The sequence below is a fragment of the Cynoglossus semilaevis genome, chromosome 13 (genome assembly GCF_000523025.1).
Source record: "Cynoglossus semilaevis isolate Cse_v1.0 chromosome 13, Cse_v1.0, whole genome shotgun sequence".
Lineage (NCBI taxonomy): Eukaryota > Metazoa > Chordata > Actinopteri > Pleuronectiformes > Cynoglossidae > Cynoglossus > Cynoglossus semilaevis.
This window is the reverse complement of record NC_024319.1, coordinates 1,187,006-1,205,494: the sequence shown is the minus strand read 5'-3', so window position 1 is coordinate 1,205,494 and position 18,489 is coordinate 1,187,006. Positions and strand designations below refer to the sequence as shown.

At 45.5% G+C, this 18,489-nt stretch overlaps 2 protein-coding genes across 6 annotated transcripts; one reads left to right on the top strand and one right to left on the bottom strand.

Moving 5' to 3' along the window:
- The first annotated feature begins 2,597 nt into the window (after positions 1-2,597).
- On the top strand, positions 2,598-10,039 carry trpv6 (transient receptor potential cation channel, subfamily V, member 6). Of its 5 annotated transcripts, XM_025061282.1 has the most exons (18): positions 2,599-2,930; positions 3,117-3,211; positions 3,337-3,484; positions 3,572-3,669; positions 3,822-3,944; positions 5,066-5,206; positions 5,328-5,426; positions 5,544-5,719; positions 5,818-5,964; positions 6,049-6,128; positions 6,206-6,341; positions 6,448-6,534; positions 7,135-7,211; positions 7,305-7,470; positions 7,547-7,613; positions 7,720-7,988; positions 8,092-8,198; positions 8,785-10,039. In XM_025061282.1, exons 3-18 carry the CDS (start codon positions 3,354-3,356, stop codon positions 9,053-9,055), a joined length of 2,175 nt encoding a protein of 724 aa, XP_024917050.1. In that variant the 5' UTR covers positions 2,599-2,930; positions 3,117-3,211; positions 3,337-3,353; the 3' UTR covers positions 9,056-10,039. The 5 variants fall into 5 exon arrangements, with proteins under 5 accessions (XP_016893332.1, XP_024917050.1, XP_024917049.1 ...); XM_025061281.1 differs by having other exon boundaries at positions 5,818-6,128; XM_025061280.1 differs by having other exon boundaries at positions 5,328-5,719.
- A 1,225-nt stretch (positions 10,040-11,264) lies between these two features.
- Positions 11,265-14,232, bottom strand: LOC103388033 (early activation antigen CD69). The gene is made up of 6 exons (XM_008322878.3): positions 14,045-14,232; positions 13,066-13,852; positions 12,840-12,976; positions 12,430-12,581; positions 12,231-12,328; positions 11,265-11,779 (listed from the first exon to the last, which is right to left on the bottom strand). The coding sequence occupies exons 2-6, from the start codon at positions 13,269-13,271 to the stop codon at positions 11,653-11,655; spliced, it is 720 nt and encodes a 239-aa protein (XP_008321100.3). The 5' UTR covers positions 13,272-13,852; positions 14,045-14,232; the 3' UTR covers positions 11,265-11,652.
- Between the last annotated feature and the right edge of the window lie 4,257 nt (positions 14,233-18,489).

The following is an 18,489-nucleotide window of genomic DNA, read 5'->3' as shown; positions in this document are numbered from 1 at the left end:
TTGATAAAACCACTGCCATGAAACAAATGTGACCGACTGTCAGCGGAGCTACACCGTCACAGACTACAGTCAGAGTCTGGACTGGTGACGACATGACCCACAGTCACACGTACACTTTTCCACCGCAACCCTACTTTGAACCACACAGTGAAGATGGTGAACAAAATCTGATCTGATTTACACCTGAAGGACAGAAGGGAGATATACCGTGTGTGTGTGTGTGTGTGTTCACCACTATTTCACGTTTGTGTACATTTGTAAAATAAATATGATTTTATTTAAAAGCCAATCATTTCCTTTCTGACATAAAAACAGGTATTTACAGCCAGGGTTTACTAGAAGTAAACCTAAACTAAACAGTGAGTGAATCAAAGTTCGTCGTCACTCTAACAATTATTTAACCTTAATGAATTAATCACGACCTAAACTGATCGTAGAAAAAGTTACAGCGTTGACGTCATGACGTAGCTCAGGATAATCTTGCAATCCTTAATAACTAATTATAAACAGTGCACGTCGACGCGTGTTACGTCATGAAGGTTGGTCATAAGATGCATTTGAGGAGATGCGTAAAAACATGAACTACGTGTAGCGGAGGAGCGGGATCCGTATCTGGTTCTGAAATAAAGTAATCCGTGTGATGAAGGCCAGGGGTTACAGTGTATTATGGGATGGTGTGAATTCTTTATCGGGTAAAAACATCGTACAGAATAATCTCAATTTTCCCTGCTTTCACTCTGTAGATATCTCACTTTAAACCCAGGTTCTCGGTCTCACTGACCGGATTCACGTGAAGTACACAGTGGGTACTTGAAGTGGTGACGAAGACCCGGGTGTTTCGGTTCACAAATGGTCGCAAAACTAAAGAAAATCAATTTCTAATTTCTAATTCTAAATGTTGTGTGAAACTGGTGGTTCGACTGTCCGCCGTTTTTTTCATTAGAAATGTAATGAGCTGAGACATGCCGTAAACAGACTGGACTGCTGCAAAGTGACTCTGTCTATCATAGCGTCGATTAGCTTCGATTAGCTTAGTGCTAAGATGCTAAATCAGCCGAGGTTCATATTCGTCTCCCACTGTGACTGTGAGGCAGAATTAAAACCCCTTTTAATTTTTTATGTGAGTCATTTATGACACTCAGATTTACACTTTTAGATGTTATTTTATTTTTAAAGAGCTAACCGGCTATTATGAAAACAAACGTGGATTCTTTTTTTAACTCATTTTCCATGAAGCTGAGTAATACTTGAGAATCCGCCAGTTCACCTTGGCGACGTGACGTCACCTTGACCTTGGTGAAGAGTGAGTTCTCATGTTTCACAGGTCAGCAGTTCTGAGTCAGATCAGAGTTTAAAATCAGCGGGGTCTGCATCCGCCTGACCTCCGAGCAGCAGAGGTCAGTGTTCTGTAGGACTGTGACGTGTTCCCGCCCTCAGCAGCCTGATCCAGGTCTAAACTCAAGTACAGACCAGGACTGGTTCGATCCATTTGAAATGATCAACATAAAAAGGTTAATGATTATTTATATCAACTGAATACACTGTTTACATAGAAACTATCTGTTGGCTGACATTTAAAACACTTGGATTAATGGGAACCAGGTGGTTAGTGGTTAGTTAGTTAGTTAGTTAGTTAGTTAGTGGTGTTGTTGTCACTGGATCAGGAGCTTAAATACATTCATTTAATTGATGAAAATAAGACTTTTACCTTGATCATAAAGTTTTAACTGAAGCATTTCAAAATTGTTTTCTCTTTAATATCTTAATATCTTTATATTAATATCTTATTATTTTTCATTATCTTTATTTTATTGTATTGTTCTTTTTGAAATAACTCCCCTTCAAACAGAAGCTCGTCGCTGAGATCTTCTCTGTCTCCGTCAGGACACAGTACGTGAGTATCTCAACTATTGTGGAATATGAAGTATTTAACGTCAGTAAAATATCCAAATGTTTAATCAATCATCCTGAGTCTGATTCTGCGGCTGACAGTGAAGCACCTGGGCTGAGACCAAACCCTGGATGAACCCGAGGCCGTTGTTTTTCTGAACGACTTCCTCGTCATCAGTGAAATCATTGTTTTCTGCCCCGTGTTGTGAAGAAACACTCAAGTCAGACCGCAGCAGCTTGTTTTGATGCTGTTATTGTTCCTGGTATAAAGACCTGGAAACCACTGGTCTGTATGACAGCGCTCAGCCTGTCTGGTAAACAGCCATTATCTCCACGGTACCAGGTGCAGCCAGTACCAGCTGAGCTCCTACAGAGACTTCCTAAACCCTGTTTATCCTGTGGTTGGCTGGCTGTTGGTCACGGCCTAAAAATGGTGCTGCCAAATACCAGTGGACTCGTGTTTACAAACAGTCCAGAACACGGAGAACACGTTTGGAACCTTTTCTTCATAAAAACCATGGATCCAGGATCCTGGTCTCTGTTCTGTCAGAAGTGATGTTTCCACCCCAGCTGTGGTGGCAGTCTCTGTCTCTGTAATGTGGTAATTAGTGTGTGTGTGTGTGTGTGGGTGTGTGTGTGTGTGGGTGTGTGTGTGTGTGCGTGTGTGTGTGAGTGAGAGAGCCTCTCTCTCTCTCTCTCTCTCTCTCTCTCCTGTGCTGTGAATCTCTCCTGTGCTGTGAACAAAAATCTGAATCCAACCAAAACATCTGGTTTTAGTGACTAGGTTAGCATTTTCCAAACAGGTTTTCTCAGCAGTTCCTGAACCACCAATGGTGGCGCTGTATCAGGTGTCATGAAGTTGCAAAAACTTTCATAGTGGCCATGCAGGTTTTGGGGGAGGCAGGTGGAGGAATGCAGACAGGCCTGGGGAGGAGAGACCTGAACTGGAATGAAGGGTCTGGACTGTAGTCCAGGTGCTTGAATTCAAGGAGACCAGAGTGAGTTCAGAAGAACTGGCTGAAGGAAGTCCTCATCCAAAGGTAGGAATGACTCTCCCTGCTGGATCACTCATCTGTAGTGAAAGTCCAGCTGCTCATTACCATCTGACTCTCTCTCTCTCTCTCTCTCTCCCTCCCTCCCTCTCTCTGTCTTACCTGTCTGCCCCTCACTCGTCCTCCCTGTCTCCTCCCTCATGACTGCCTTATATATAATGGTCACCTCTCCAGGAGTCACTTCTCTTCAGTGGACACTGCTATGACCTAGTACCACCGTAGTACCACCGTAGTACCACCGTAGTACCAGCAGGTTCTGTTCTTTCACGGTGAGAATGACAAACCTTGTTTTTTTATTTCCTGTTTCTAGATGAAGACGTTTGAGATGATTGATAAATAAGATGTTTTTGTCTTATTTGACGCTGATGTCGTCGTCGTCCTCTCCTCCTCACAGTAAAACCCCGGGGGTCCATGTCTCCGTCTCTGGCCAGGTCTGCTCCCAGTGAGCTCAACCACTGGTGGAGTCAGCTCCGGTTCCGCCTTCAGAACAAGAAAGGATGGAACGAGATGTTGGATGAGATGTTTCTGCTGCACACCAAATAGTAACGAACCGATTTTAGACGAACGCTGAGTCCGAGGTTTGATTTTCTGTGACGATTGTTGACGTGGTTCTTTTCTGCTTCCCTCAGCATGAATGACATTCCTCTGTTCTACGCATCCAAAACAAACAGCACAGACTGCATCAGGAAACTGTTGAGCTGCTCCTCCACCAACATCTTTGAGCGAGGTGAGGTCAACGCTGTCACGGCGTTCTTGTTTCAGGGTCCAGGTCTTGGTTCGACCAGTGACCGACTCCTGACACCCTGAAGAGCGACTCATTTGTATCGATTTTTAACCCGTTCACGACGCATCGTAACTTTACGTCCACGCCCCCTACAGGAGCTCTCGGGGAGACGGCACTTCACGTAGCTGTGATGAACGACAGCCTGGAGGCCGCTGTGGCTCTGATGGACGGAGCTCCTGAACTCATCAACGAACCCATGACCTCTGAACTCTTCCAAGGTTAAAAAGTCACACACACATTTCACACTGCGTCACCGCAGCTTCTGTGCAAAGAACGTGCTGATTGGTTAGTGTTTGGTATTGATGTCGTCACTGTGGAACGACCCTGTGTCAGAGGTCAACCTCTGTCAGAGAGGTCAAGCTGTGTCAGAGGTCAAGCTGTATCAGAGGTCAAGCTGTGTCAGAGGTCAACCTCTGTCAGAGAGGTCAAGCTGTGTCAGAGGTCACGCTGTGTCAGAGGTCACGCTGTATCAGAGGTCAAGCTGTGTCAGAGGTCACGCTGTGTCAGAGGTCACGCTGTATCAGAGGTCAAGCTGTGTCAGAGGTCAAGCTGTATCAGAGGGAGTTTTTGTCCCCGTTTTTTTTTTTTTATTTACAACAGAAAAATACTTCACAGCTGTTTGTTGTCGTCTACTGTAATACTGTCGATCTCTACTGTAGTACTGTTCATCTCTACTGTAGTACTGTATATCTCTACTGTAGTACTGACGATCTCTACTGTAGTACTGACGATCTCTACTGTAGTACTGACGATCTCTACTGTAGTACTGTTCATCTCTACTGTAGTACTGTAGATCACTACTGTAGTACTGTAGATCTCTACTGTAGTACTGACGATCTCTACTGTAGTACTGTTCATCTCTACTGTAGTACTGTATATCTCTACTGTCGTACTGTAGATCTCTACTGTACTACTGTAGATCTCTACTGTAGTACTGACGATCTCTACTGTAGTACTGTAGATCTCTACTGTAGCACTGTCGATCTCTACTGTAGTACTGTTCATCTCTACTGTAGTACTGTATGTCTCTACTGTAGTACTGTAGATCACTACTGTAGTACTGTATATCTCTACTGTCGTACTGTAGATCTCTACTGTAGCACTGTCGATCTCTACTGTAGTACTGTAGATCACTACTGTAGTACTGTATATCTCTACTGTCGTACTGTAGATCTCTACTGTAGTACTGACGATCTCTACTGTAGTACTGTATATCTCTACTGTAGTACTGACGATCTCTACTGTAGTACTGTATGTCTCTACTGTAGTACTGTAGATCTGTAACTGCAGTGCACCCAGCTGACACACACACTCTGTCTGTGTGTCCCTGCTGACTCAGGCGTCACCCCCCTCCACATCGCCGTGGTGAATCAGAACACCAACCTGGTCCATCACCTCATCTGTAGAGGTGGTGACGTGGTTAACCCCCGAGTGACTGGCCTGTACTTCAGGAAGAGGATGGGCGGACTCCTGTACTACGGTACGTCAGAGTGACTGGTGTTTGAGGTGTGACCAGGAAGAATGAGATATAAATATATAAAAAAAAAAGACACATTTCTTAATAACAATAAAGCGCTGATTGTCTTCTGATTGGTCCACAGGTGAACACGTCCTGTCGTTCGCTGCTTGTGCAGGAAATGAAGACATTATCTCCATGGTGGTGGAAGCGGGGGCCAGCACCAGGGTCCAGGATGACCGAGGTACAGTACCACGTGTCACCGTGTGTTTGTCAGTCTGTAGTCAGTACTGCAGTACTCATGGAATACCGCGTCTGTCTGTGCCCTCCTCACTTCCTCTCCCCCTGGTGGTGTCCACAGGAAACACAGTGCTTCACATTCTGGTTCTGCAGCCCAACAAGGTGATTGCGTGCCAGGCCATCGACCTGATCATGGCCCACGACGCTGAACTGGACCGGCCGCTGCCGCTCGACATGGTGCCTAACTTCCGCGGCCTCACGCCCTTTAAACTGGCTGCAAAAGAGGGAAACATAGTGGTGAGTCGGGCAGTGGGAGGACAGCCTCACCCTCCAGTCATGACCCCCCCATCCCCCCATCCCCCCATCCTCGGTGCTCAGATTCCTCTGTGTCACAGGTATTCCAGCACCTCGTCAATAAGCGACGTGTGGTCCAGTGGAGTCTGGGACCTTTGACCTCCAGCCTGTTTGACCTGACGGAGATCGACTCGTGGGCCGACGACATGTCAGTGCTGGAGCTGATCGTAGGCAGCCAGCAGAGGGAGGTGGGTCACGCCCCGGCAGGTGCTGCACAGTCAGAGACAAACAGTCAGCTAATACATATTTCTAATGTCTTCGATGTTGTGAAGGCCAGGAGGTTACTGGAGGTCACCCCTGTGAGACAGCTGGTCAGTCTGAAGTGGAACCTCTACGGAAAACACTACTTCAGGTCAGTTCACCGTCACCGTGACTGAAGAAGAAACACCCAGTCAAAACAGAGATTCATACTCTCCTCCCGTTGGTCAGGCTGCTGCTGTTTCTCTACCTGCTCTACATCGGAATCTTCACACTCTGTTGTGTGTATCGCCCCCTGAAGGACGCTCCTGAGAACTACACCAGGTCAGAGATGGACAAAACCATCCGTGTCCAGAAGACGCTCAATGTGGGTCGGAGTCGAACACAGGGTTCATTAGTACACGGTAGTCGTCCTTCGCTTGAGTGGATCTGTAATTAAATGACCTCTGACCTCCCACTGTGTTCCACCCCAGGAGAGCTATGTGACACATGAGGACAACCTGAGGCTGGCAGGAGAGGTCATCAGTGTCCTGGGGGCCGTGGCCATCCTCCTGCTGGAGGTACAACCACCACCACCACCACCACCTGTCTGATTGTCATTAGAGATGGAACCACACACACACACACACACACACACACACAGTCCACTGATCTCCTTTCTTTGTCAGCACTGGGTCAAATCCCATCACCAACTGACGTGGTCTGTGAACCTCATCAACTGACATTGTTCTCTACAATAACAGAAGAGAAAAAAAGTCCCATTTCTGTCCAGAAACTCTGGACCATCTCCATTGATCTGCTCTGATTAAACTGGTCAAACTGGCCTGGTCTGGTTGACCTGGTTAACTGTCCATACAGTAAACAACAGGAAGTGGAGAGAGTTCCACTGGAGAACACTGTTGGTGTCTGTGGAACAAGTTCATCCCACGTTCTGTTCCAAAACCTGAACGTCTCTCAGCCCACGTAGGACCTGCCGTCTGGGTTTGATAGTGGGTTTTTAGGAGCATACTGCCACCTACTGCAGTGGAGTGGGTAGTGTCATGGTCTGACCAGTGACTCTCCTTACACCTTGATGAGAATTGTCAGAGATTTGTATTGATTTTTAAGCCTGGTTAAGACTGGTGGTTTCATGTGTTTTAACTCCACCCCCGCCCTCACAGATCCCTGATATACTGAGGGTTGGAGCCAAGCGCTACTTTGGGCAGACGGCACTGGGCGGTCCTTTCCACGTCATCCTGTGAGCGCAGCCCGTCCTGAGGAGGTCAAATGATACACGGTGATGATGATGGTGTCATTTCTAACTTGTCCTCCGTCTGTGTTGCCGCGGCAGCATCAGCTACGCCTGCCTGGTGGTGCTGCTGTGTGTCTTCAGGGCCAGTGAGGTGCAGCGAGAAGACCTGGTGATGGCCGTGTGTTTGGTGCTGGGCTGGTGCAACGTCATGTTCTTCGCCCGAGGTTTTGAGATGCTCGGTCCTTACGTCATCATGATCCAGAAGGTAAACGTGTTTCTGTCTGGGTTCTGGTTCTGTTTGTGACCTCGGACCAATCAAAGCTGGACTTGGTTTCTTCTAGATTATATTTGGGGACCTGACAAAGTTCATGTGGCTGACGATGATTGTGCTCGTTGGATTTTCTACCTGTGAGTATGTCGTATTCAGTGTCGTATACAGTGTGATGGAGCGGTGCAGCGGGAGAATCGGCAGTCTCTGATTGGTCGGTTCTTCTTCCTTGGTTCTCCTCCTCAGCTCTGTGGATGGTCTACATGACCCAGGAGCCTGATTCCATCCCGGCCTACCGCTCCTTCCCCATAACTCTCTTCTCCCAGTTTGAACTGAGTGTGGGCCTCATAGATCTACCTGTGGATCACACCATTATTACGCCACCTATTGTTCATGTGATACACTGCGCTTTCTCTGTGGTCTCCTACATCCTGCTCCTGAATCTGCTGATAGCCATGATGAGTGACACCCACTGGAGGGTGGCCCAGGAGAGGGACGAGCTGTGGAGAACACAGGTACACACACACACACACACCCACCATGACGGAGAGGCTGTGACGTGTGTGTGTGACGTGTGTGTGTGTGTGTCTAAGAGGACTGTACTGGGTTCATCTGCAGGTCGTGGCCACCACTCTGAGTCTGGAGAGGAGACTTCCCCGCTGGCTGTGGCCTCGCCTCGGGGTTTGTGGTCTGGGTTACGGCCTGAAGGAGCGCTGGTATCTGAGGTGAGGAAAGAAGAAAACAACAAATGTCCCTGGTACTAATATTTAGTACCAGATGTGAGTGTGTGTAACCACCGACCAGAACCTGGGGGCTGTAAGTCCAGGTCCTGTCAGTAGGTGGCAGGTCCTGTAACCTTTGAATGAAAAATATTCATGTATATCTGTGGCCAGTAGGGGGCACCATCTACACTCATGACAGGTGAACTCTGCTATTGTCATAAAATGTGTCTGAAAAGAAAAGTTCATCCTCCAGAAAACTGAAGATGAAGAAGAAGAAGAAGATGAAGAGATGGGAAGAAGCCTGTTAGCCTGTTAGCCTGTTAGCCTGTTACGCTAATATACCGTAGCCTTCTTATAGGATCTATAAACTCATTTTAGATTAGTTCTTTGATTTTTTGTGAAATAAAATAAATCTTTCTCATATCTGTATATATACATATAAATATACATATACATATATATGTGTGTTTATATTATACATTATATATATGTATAATATGTAGAGCTATATATATATATATATATATATATATACACAGATATAGCTCTAACTTTTGGGTTCTTTCTTTTTTTTCTCCACGCTGCTCAGAGTTGAAGACAGAAACGACTCAATGATGCAGAAGATGCGACGCTACATCAAAGTCTTCTCCAAAGAAGAGGAAAAAGAAAAGGACGGGATGGAAAAGACCGACTCAACAAGGAAGTCCGGCTCTGGAACCCCGAGGCTCCGCCCCAAAACCAGTGGAGGGCCTAACGACAGGAAGTCTCTGACAGGATGGCAGGTGATTCGCTACAGCACCTTAGGATTGGAGCAGGAGCCGGAGGAGCCGGAGGAGGACCAGAACATTAAAGTGGTCTAGAGCTGGACTCTGAAGGTCCACACTTGGACTAGAACACGTTCTGGAACATTCAGTGACGTTCTCTTTACATCTGAATTCCTTTCAGAAAATCATTTGTGTGTGTACCTCACTGCAGTACTGGAGTACACATGGAGTACACATGGAGTACACATAACACTGGTGGTAGAGAAGGGTCACTGCAGTTGTAGCTCAGTCTGTGAGAGGGGGCGGGGGGGGCAGTGTCAGTAGACGACCATTCTGCTGTCCGACCTGACGTAGTGTGTGTTTTGGGTTTTGAGGGTGGAGCTTGAATGAGGAGAGACAAAGGAGGTTGGGTGTTTTTTTAACTTTAACCTTTAACCTCTTTAACCTTTTTTACCAATGATAAAGAGTAAATTAATACCTGGAAAAAGTAGCGTCCTGACAGGTGAGCAGAAGTACTCTGATGAGTTCAGAAATACCTGTATTCAAGTAGAAATGTATGAGTGTGACTGTATCTCAGTTGTACTGCAGTTTTCCTACAACTAGAGGGTGGTGGGTTTGATTCCACACTTGGGACAGTATTCAACTGCAGTCTGCTCTGGGCAGTTTGGCGCCCTCTATCGCCTATTAGTTGTATTTTTTCCCTAAAGTTTTATGATACATCCCCTCCAGCAGATGGCGCACTAGTCAACCGTTTGAACTGTTCGTTCTGTGGGTTCTTTCCTGCTATGCAGATGGTCTTGTGTTCAATTCCCAGCTTAGGTCATGCCGTGAAGGTCGTGTGTGGCAGAAACTGTTGCTGTTCCTTCTGGAGATGAAACAGTGACTGAACCACAGACGCCTGGCTGCGTGGTGGTGAGTGGACGTCACCACAGTCGGACAGCTCACCTCCACAGGTTCAATTCCTTTGACGTCATCATTCAGAGACGTGGTGTCTGCAGTATTACGATATCAAAAGGCTGTTTGTTGGTTGTGTAGAATGTTTGTAGCATTAACCAGGTCCACACGTCAACAGTTACTGTATCAGGTTGTTTTATATGGAAATAAAATGCAGAACCATTGATCAAAGTCATGACAAAGATGAAAGGAGTACACAGTTAGACAGGCTGATCAAAGGATTCAGAGGATTAATGGTGCTACACACTTCAACACGCAGAACTAAAGAACCACACGGCGCCATCTGGTGAGCGACCATATTTGTGGTTTTGTTACTAAACCTCTCCCTCTAATTCCAGTTCACTCCTGTCCAGTCTGGTCTAGAAAATGTTAAAGGAAAACAAAATAACAAGAGACGAGTTATGAAACCTTCTCTCATCTGTGATTGGCCAGATGTTTGCTGCTGACGCCTGACTGCAGCAGAGGAAGGTGGACGACAGTGGTTTGGACTTTAAAATCACGTGTTCTCAGAACTGGACGTGACAGATGAAGTAGCTGAGGTCCCTGCAGGAAGCCTTCATCCAGTTGTTCTCAGTCGGACCCTCACCGTGGAGGAGGACACAGTCGCCTTTTCTGCTGTCCGACCTGACGTAGTGTGTGTTTTGGGTTTTGAGGGTGGAGCTTGAATGAGGAGAGACAAAGGAGGTTGGGTGTTTTTTTAACTTTAACCTTTAACCTCTTTAACCTTTTTCTGCAATGATAAAGAGTAAATTAATACCTGGAAAAAGTAGCGTCCTGACAGGTGAGCAGAAGTACTCTGATGAGTTCAGAAATACCTGTATTCAAGTAGAAATGTATGAGTGTGACTGTATCTCAGTTGTACTGCAGTTTTCCTACAACTAGAGGGTGGTGGGTTTGATTCCACACTTGGGACAGTATTCAACTGCAGTCTGCTCTGGGCAGTTTGGCGCCCTCTATCGCCTATTAGTTGTATTTTTTCCCTAAAGTTTTATGATACATCCCCTCCAGCAGATGGCGCACTAGTCAACCGTTTGAACTGTTCGTTCTGTGGGTTCTTTCCTGCTATGCAGATGGTCTTGTGTTCAATTCCCAGCTTAGGTCATGCCGTGAAGGTCGTGTGTGGCAGAAACTGTTGATGTTCCTTCTGGAGATGAAACAGTGACTGAACCACAGACGCCTGGCTGCGTGGTGGTGAGTGGACGTCACCACAGTCGGACAGCTCACCTCCACAGGTTCAATTCCTTTGACGTCATCATTCAGAGACGTGGTGTCTGCAGTATTACGATATCAAAAGGCTGTTTGTTGGTTGTGTAGAATGTTTGTAGCATTAACCAGGTCCACACGTCAACAGTTACTGTATCAGGTTGTTTTATATGGAAATAAAATGCAGAACCATTGATCAAAGTCATGACAAAGATGAAAGGAGTACACAGTTAGACAGGCTGATCAAAGGATTCAGAGGATTAATGGTGCTACACACTTCAACACGCAGAACTAAAGAACCACACGGCGCCATCTGGTGAGCGACCATATTTGTGGTTTTGTTACTAAACCTCTCCCTCTAATTCCAGTTCACTCCTGTCCAGTCTGGTCTAGAAAATGTTAAAGGAAAACAAAATAACAAGAGACGAGTTATGAAACCTTCTCTCATCTGTGATTGGCCAGATGTTTGCTGCTGACGCCTGACTGCAGCAGAGGAAGGTGGACGACAGTGGTTTGGACTTTAAAATCACGTGTTCTCAGAACTGGACGTGACAGATGAAGTAGCTGAGGTCCCTGCAGGAAGCCTTCATCCAGTTGTTCTCAGTCGGACCCTCACCGTGGAGGAGGACACAGTCGCCTTTGGACTGGTCTTCTGCCCAGAAGCTGCGAACAAGAGAAAAACACATGAACATAAAGAGAAGAAAGGTTATTGTTTCGTTCTGTCTGTGATGATCAGTGAAAAATAGAGCTGGTTATCAGCTGGTTATCAGCTGGTTATCAGCTGGTTATCACCTGGTTATCACCTGGTACTCACCTGGTTATCAGCTGGTTATCACCTGGTTATCACCTGGTACTCACCTGGTTATCAGCTGGTTATCAGCTGGTTATCACCATACCATAGTAACAGTGATTCTGCGATTATCGATATATTGCAATACATTTCCATTCACACCTACTGTCAATTTACAGGGACAGTGAACCTGGTCCTGTGTTTTAGGACTGGACCTGAACAGAAGCAGGCAGGTTCTGTGACCGACCTGAGGTTCCACTTCTCTCCAAAGATACCACTGATATAACTGTGTGTAAATAACAAAGAAAGGACAAAGATAATCACCCCGCCCTCAGGGCAGCGTTAGTGACCCAGCTCCAGGTTCTTCCTACTCGTCTCAGCCCGATCCAGTATTTCAGGGAGCCTTTCTTGGTCAGGAAGTCCTACAGAACACAGATCAGAGTATCATTTTCACTGCACTGAAACACAGAGGACCTTGTCCTCGTGCCAGCATCGGGGATGACGACTGAGACTTTAGCGCCACCTGGACTTCCTGGCTGGTGATGACGGCCAGCGACGCTCCTCTCTCTGCGCAGTAACTGCGACTCTCCGCCCAGTCCATCCTGGTGGTGGACAGGTAAAAGCAGGATCGATCCAGAGTCAGCCACCCGTTAGCACACTGCATGCAGCCGTAGGCTACAGGAGAGGAGGGACTGAGATCAGTGGTTCAACCTGTGGTCTGCACAACTGAGGAGGGCTGCTGGAATTCTTCTATGTGTTAAAGTGAATCCTAGGATAAGTTGTCCTTCACTTAGGAATGGGACAGTTAACAACATCCATCATTCCTGCAGAGCTCTGATGTCAATGACTGAAACCACCTCAACACACGTGTGGAGGCAACAGCTGTGGAGTTTTTATGAACCCTCGGGGTATTTCCCCTCTGTGTTTACTCACGGACAGGCTGGGTTTTGGTCAGATGGTCTTGGCATTGTTCCAGGCTGCAGGTTGTAGCAGATGGGCTGGTCCTGTCCTCAGGTGCTCTCTCTGTGTCTGGACAAACTGTGGTTGGAGACACCAGAGCAGAGTGTCTTCAGAGCTGAGGACTTTGTTATCTGATGTTAAGAGATCTACAGAAAATGAAATTCCTCCTAACCCTAACTTTATTTCTCCTCCAGATCACAGTGTCCATGTTCTCCCCCTCTGTCCCCCTCTGTCCCCCTCTGTCCCCCTCTGCGACACAACAATAAGACCAGCAGAATTCAACCAGAACACCTTTGTTTTACCTTTGTCCCCGTCCACATCCACACATAACTCTGATGAGGAACGTTCCTTTACGCCTTCGTCTTTCTGAACCTTACCATAATTCCAGAGGAAATGAAGATACATGATGAAACAGAAGCTCGTACCCACTGGTTGCTCTGTCTCAGTCAAATGTGCCTGCAGCTCTGCAGTTCAGGGACCGCCCTCCCATCACCATAGCAGCAACTGACGTTTGTTCCAAATTATTTATGTGGAACACTGCTGAGCTTGTCCTTCAGCTCTTGGATCAAATTTCATTCCCACAGACTTTTAATCAGCAGCTTGATAAAGTGTAACTCTACAGCTCTGCTGCCCTAAAGGGTTAATGTCTGTCCCATGTCTGTTGTTTCTGTAGAAACATTCTCCAAAAATAAGATTACATTTTTTTGACAGTTGATGTTGATAAGGGTTTGTTGTGGTGACATTTCACTCTGTTCTTGTTGTGACTGGTGAAGCTGACGTGTTGTGACTCCGAGCTCCGAGTGTTGATGAAAACAACAGTCTGATCGGCGCCGTCGTCGTTTCCTTCCTGGTTTCATGGACTTATTAACTGAACAGTGTGACACCACACACACAGTTGTTCTGTGATTGTTTACCTGCTCTGGACTCAGCTGCAGTGGAGTCGGCCTGAGGTGGACCTGCAACGGTAGAACAATGGTTTGGTTCTTCTACCAATAGAACACAGAACAAAACAACACAGTTCAACATTTGAATATCCAACACATGGTGACAGAACAGTCTAGAACCCCAGAGGATCTGGTTCCACTCCTACTGTACATCATACATACACAAATACAGCAATAATGAATGAATGAACTTTTACCATCATTCTGACCATTTCTGTCCAAATGATTTCGTACCTTCAGGTTTGATGTCCAGATGCAGCTCGTATTCATTCTGCTTTTCTCTGTCACCTTTCTTCTCTGCTTGGATCTCGTTCATCTCCATGGCTCCTCACTCTTCTTCTAACCTTCTGTTTGATCAAATCACATCTGACCATTGAGCTGCGAAGCTCTTAAAGCAGCGCAGGAAACTGAAAGTGTCCAGTTAGGACAGACCACTTCTGTCTCTGTGCTTCCTCCAAAGGACATTTACAGTAGTTTGGATTTTCTTTGTAGATTTAGTTTTTTATTACTACTCATTTCTCTGTGGTTGTGTTAGTTGTTATGCTTTGATGACTAGTTGACTAATCAACGCGTTTGACTTAATAAAATATGATCTTATATATTAATAGTAAAAGTCAGACAGTTCACAGTAAAGTCCCATCTTCACAGAAAAAAACTTGTTTTATTTTTAAATGTGGGGAGTTTTTGAATTCTTGTCACATGGTCCAGACGCAGGAGAAACAGGAAACAGAAACAGAGACCATAGAAAGATAAAGTTAACTCTTCATTGTGACACTGCAGACCACTGTAGACCACTGTAGACCACTGCAGACCACTGTAGACTACTGTAGACCACTGTAGACCACTGTAGACTACTGCAGACTACTGTAGACCACTGTAGACTACTGTAGACTACTGTAGACCACTGCAGACTACTGTAGACTACTGTAGACTACTGTAGACCACTGTAGACTACTGTAGACCACTGTAGACTACTGCAGACTACTGTAGACCACTGTAGACTACTGTAGACTACTGCAGACCACTGTAGACTACTGTGGACCACTGTAGACTACTGCAGACTACTGTAGACCACTGTAGACTACTGTAGACTACTGCAGACCACTGTAGACTACTGCAGACTACTGTAGACCACTGTAGACTACTGTAGACCACTGCAGACCACTGTAGACTACTGCAGACTACTGTAGACCACTGTAGACTACTGTAGACCACTGTAGACCACTGTAGACTACTGCAGACCACTGTAGACTACTGCAGACCACTGTAGACTACTGCAGACTACTGTAGACCACTGTAGACTACTGTAGACTACTGTAGACCACTGTAGACCAATGCACACAATCAAATGTAACCTCTGATTTTAACCCATCACCAAATAAAGGGGGCGGGGGCAGCTGAGCGCCCGGGCAGCAGTGAGTGGGGACGGTGCCTTGCTCAGAGCACCTCAGTGGTAACATGGCAGCCGGTGGACTCGAACCTGAAACCTTCCGGATCCAAGTCCACTTTCTTAACCCTCCCGTTGTCCTTTGCCTTTTGAACACACCCAGCGTCCTCTCACCGGTTCAAACTGTCCCAGGTGTGTGTCCAGGTGTGTGTCCAGGTGTGTGTCCAGGTGTGTGTCCAGGTGTGTGTCCAGGTGTGTGTCCAGGGGTGTGTGGGTGTGTGTCCAGGTGTGTGTCCAGGTGTGTGTCCAGGTGTGTGCAGTCTCTGTGTTCTACAGTCCTTGGACGGACAGACCTGACAACTCTTCCTCTGACTCACAGGGGTAGGTTTGACAGGGGCAGTGGAAGCTGGACCTGGACCTGGACCTGGACCTGGACCTGGACCTGGAAGTGTGGCGCTTGCAAAGTCAGTATAATATTAACAAAGAGTTGTGTGAACAGGGTATATAAAGAGTGTAATTATATAAGCAGTTTAAACAGTTGAATATTCAGGCAGTTCCAGCTGATTGAACAGTGTATGAGGTTTATTACAACCACATTTATACAACCAGTATTTCACTACTATTTAAGTTACTACACATAATACTAGATATGATATATGGATATTCCTTATACATACTGTATGTGTACACACATACATACAAATATATACATACCTATATACACAAAACACCCATAGATACCACATGTATACAGTATATGTAGAGGAGAGGGAGAGAGGAGGGGGAGGAAGGGGGAGGAAACGGAGGGAAAGTACTAAGAGCTGCGGCTAATTTATGTGAACGTTTTCTTAATACCGTCAAAAATGAAATACTGGAAATATAGTTCAGTGGATCTTAGACGGAACGAAAACAAAGTTACACAACATCTGCGCTGTTGCTTTCATTTTAGTCGCAGCAAAAGAGGCGAGAGGCGTGACCACGTGGGTGGAATGGCGGAAGCCATGTGGGATTACAGTACGACCACACCTGGTCATTTACATCATCAGGTGATCGACATGTTTGATCACCTGCGGGACAACCACCGGACTCTGTTCGTCAAAGTAAAGGTAAATACACCTTAACTGAATTAAATCACGTCAGTATTTTCATGACACAACATTGAAATAGTAGGAAGTTAAATATTTGCGTGACGTTTGCAATTAATTGTTTCGGTTTTCATTGTTACGCGCCATTAAACGTAACTTTATACTGTTCGTACGTAAACACAGCGCTTTTCGTCGTCAGACAGTTTCAGAGTCATTGAGCAGTGACTGTAGAAGAAAAGTCCAGGAACTTCGTGGACTTTTCTTCAACAGTCTGTCTGTTGTCAAATGTCCTCAGTCACTCAACACTTAGCATTAGCTCCTTTAGCCTCCTATCAGTGAGTTAACGTTTTGCTTCCTACACTGGGATGTCCGTTTCGTTTATTACTAATCCGTGTCTGTCATTGTAAATTAAATATAAACGATTCAAAATAACGGATAACTTTAATATGTGGCCACGTAAAATTAAACAAACTTTAAACATATTTCGACAGAAAGAAGGATTTACATTAACACGCTCTATTATTTGGGTGTTAATAAATACCGTATAATATACGTACGTTGTCTGGCTAATTTTCAATGTCCGCCCGCTTCCACTCAGCTTTGTTGACTTCGTATGGGTCTTTTCCATTGATTATTTTCAACTTGTCCAAGTATCTTGCCTTTGTAATTGTGTCCAGTTAACCTCTATACAACAATTTCGTCTGCTCGACCTCCGGCGATTTAATATTGTCTTTTGTTGTCTTTTGCGTCTTTTGCCGCACAACATGGCCAGCGGCGTCATGCATCATGGGTAATAACCATTATCGGAAAACCATCTATAGATGACTTAAATAATTTAAACAATTCCCCGGTGGATGAAAGATTAGTCCTTTATAAATGTATACTTGGATATACAAACATTGGTCGATATATTTAGTAGTGTACTGTTATATTTTGTGATGGTCTTCACAGACAGGCAGACCTCCTGTAGACCTCCACATCTGTTTTCTCTGACAGAAATACAGAGAACACATGCAGCAGGTTTTTGTTCTGTGGTGACTTTTCTTTCATTGCATGATGGGATTACTGGTATTTGTCTTGTACTTTCAGGTTACTTGTTACTTGTGTACTGTAAACTGTGTTCTTGTTGCTCTATATTTTTATGTTGGCATCAAAAGGTAGAAATGATGGAAACGTTGAGACCTACAGGGGGCGTTCCTGTGACTTTACACAGTCACAGTGTTGTGAAACCAACACATAAAAATGAGTGATAATCATAATATTGTGGAAAATTCTCTGACAATAATGGTACCAAGGAACTCTATAATAATCTATAATCGTCTGTTGTTCAGCTGCTGATGGCTTGGCCGTCGCCTTAACATCTCTATTATTACAAAATGACCAGGTGTTAAAAGAACAGGCAGTGAAGTCCAGCCAATGAACACAGAGAGTTTTATTGAGTCACACAACGTATAAAGCTCGAGTGGTGTCTGCAGAAATGACGAAACAGGAGAAAACAGGATCCATCTGATCTGATTTAGTCTAACCTCACCTCATTTCCTGTCATCTCACCTATGATTGGACAAAGTGCCTTTGATGTATGCTGCTAACTACTTGGAATAACAGTGGTTTTGACTTTGAAGTCATGTATGAAAGAGGCGACGGCGAGTTCAGAACTGCAGGTAACAGATGAAGTAGTTGTGTTCAACACAGTTTCCCTTGACCCAGTTCTCCTGAGGCGGACCGCGAGTGTTGATGAGCGCACAGTCACCGATCGAGTGATTTTCAGCCCAATACCTGTGAACAAGAGAAAAACATGAGAAAAAGATTGTTGTTAGAAAACACCAGGCAGGTCTGCGGCCGCCCGGAGGGTCCTAATACGTTTGTCATAACAACAATGGTGACTTCATCACGTCAGGGAGAGATGTCTACAAATGAGACAGACCAGGACACACGTCTCCGTCTCGGGGCAGTTACTGTATTAAAGCTTTGTGACCCAATCCCACCTTCTGATACATTTTTATAGACACAAACATGACGATGTTACCTAATCTGTGGCTTTGGTTGTTCAGCGCTCCCTAGTGACCATGTAATGTGGTTAGTGTGACCCAGTAAACATGTCCAAATATGGCAACAGCTTGGTGTTTCCTGTTGTTCTGGTATTTACTTGATGTTCTCTCCACCACACCCTCCATCAACCCAGATACCACTGATATAACTGTGTGTAA

Excerpts from the sequence above, each read along its gene's own strand:
- trpv6 (XM_017037843.2), top strand. The coding sequence starts at position 3,354 with ATGTCTCCGTCTCTGGCCAGGTCTGCTCCCAGTGAGCTCAACCACTGG. Across the intron at positions 5,207-5,327 it reads GGGCGGACTCCTGTACTACG|GTGAACACGTCCTGTCGTTC; the intron begins GTACGTCAGAGT and ends ATTGGTCCACAG. Across the intron at positions 6,129-6,205 it reads TACGGAAAACACTACTTCAG|GCTGCTGCTGTTTCTCTACC; the intron begins GTCAGTTCACCG and ends CCCGTTGGTCAG.
- LOC103388033 (XM_008322878.3), bottom strand. The coding sequence starts at position 13,271 with ATGTATCTTCATTTCCTCTGGAATTATGGTAAGGTTCAGAAAGACGAA. Across the intron at positions 12,582-12,839 it reads GACCAAAACCCAGCCTGTCC|CCTACGGCTGCATGCAGTGT; the intron begins GTGAGTAAACAC and ends CCTCTCCTGTAG. Across the intron at positions 12,329-12,429 it reads TCACCAGCCAGGAAGTCCAG|GACTTCCTGACCAAGAAAGG; the intron begins GTGGCGCTAAAG and ends TGTGTTCTGTAG.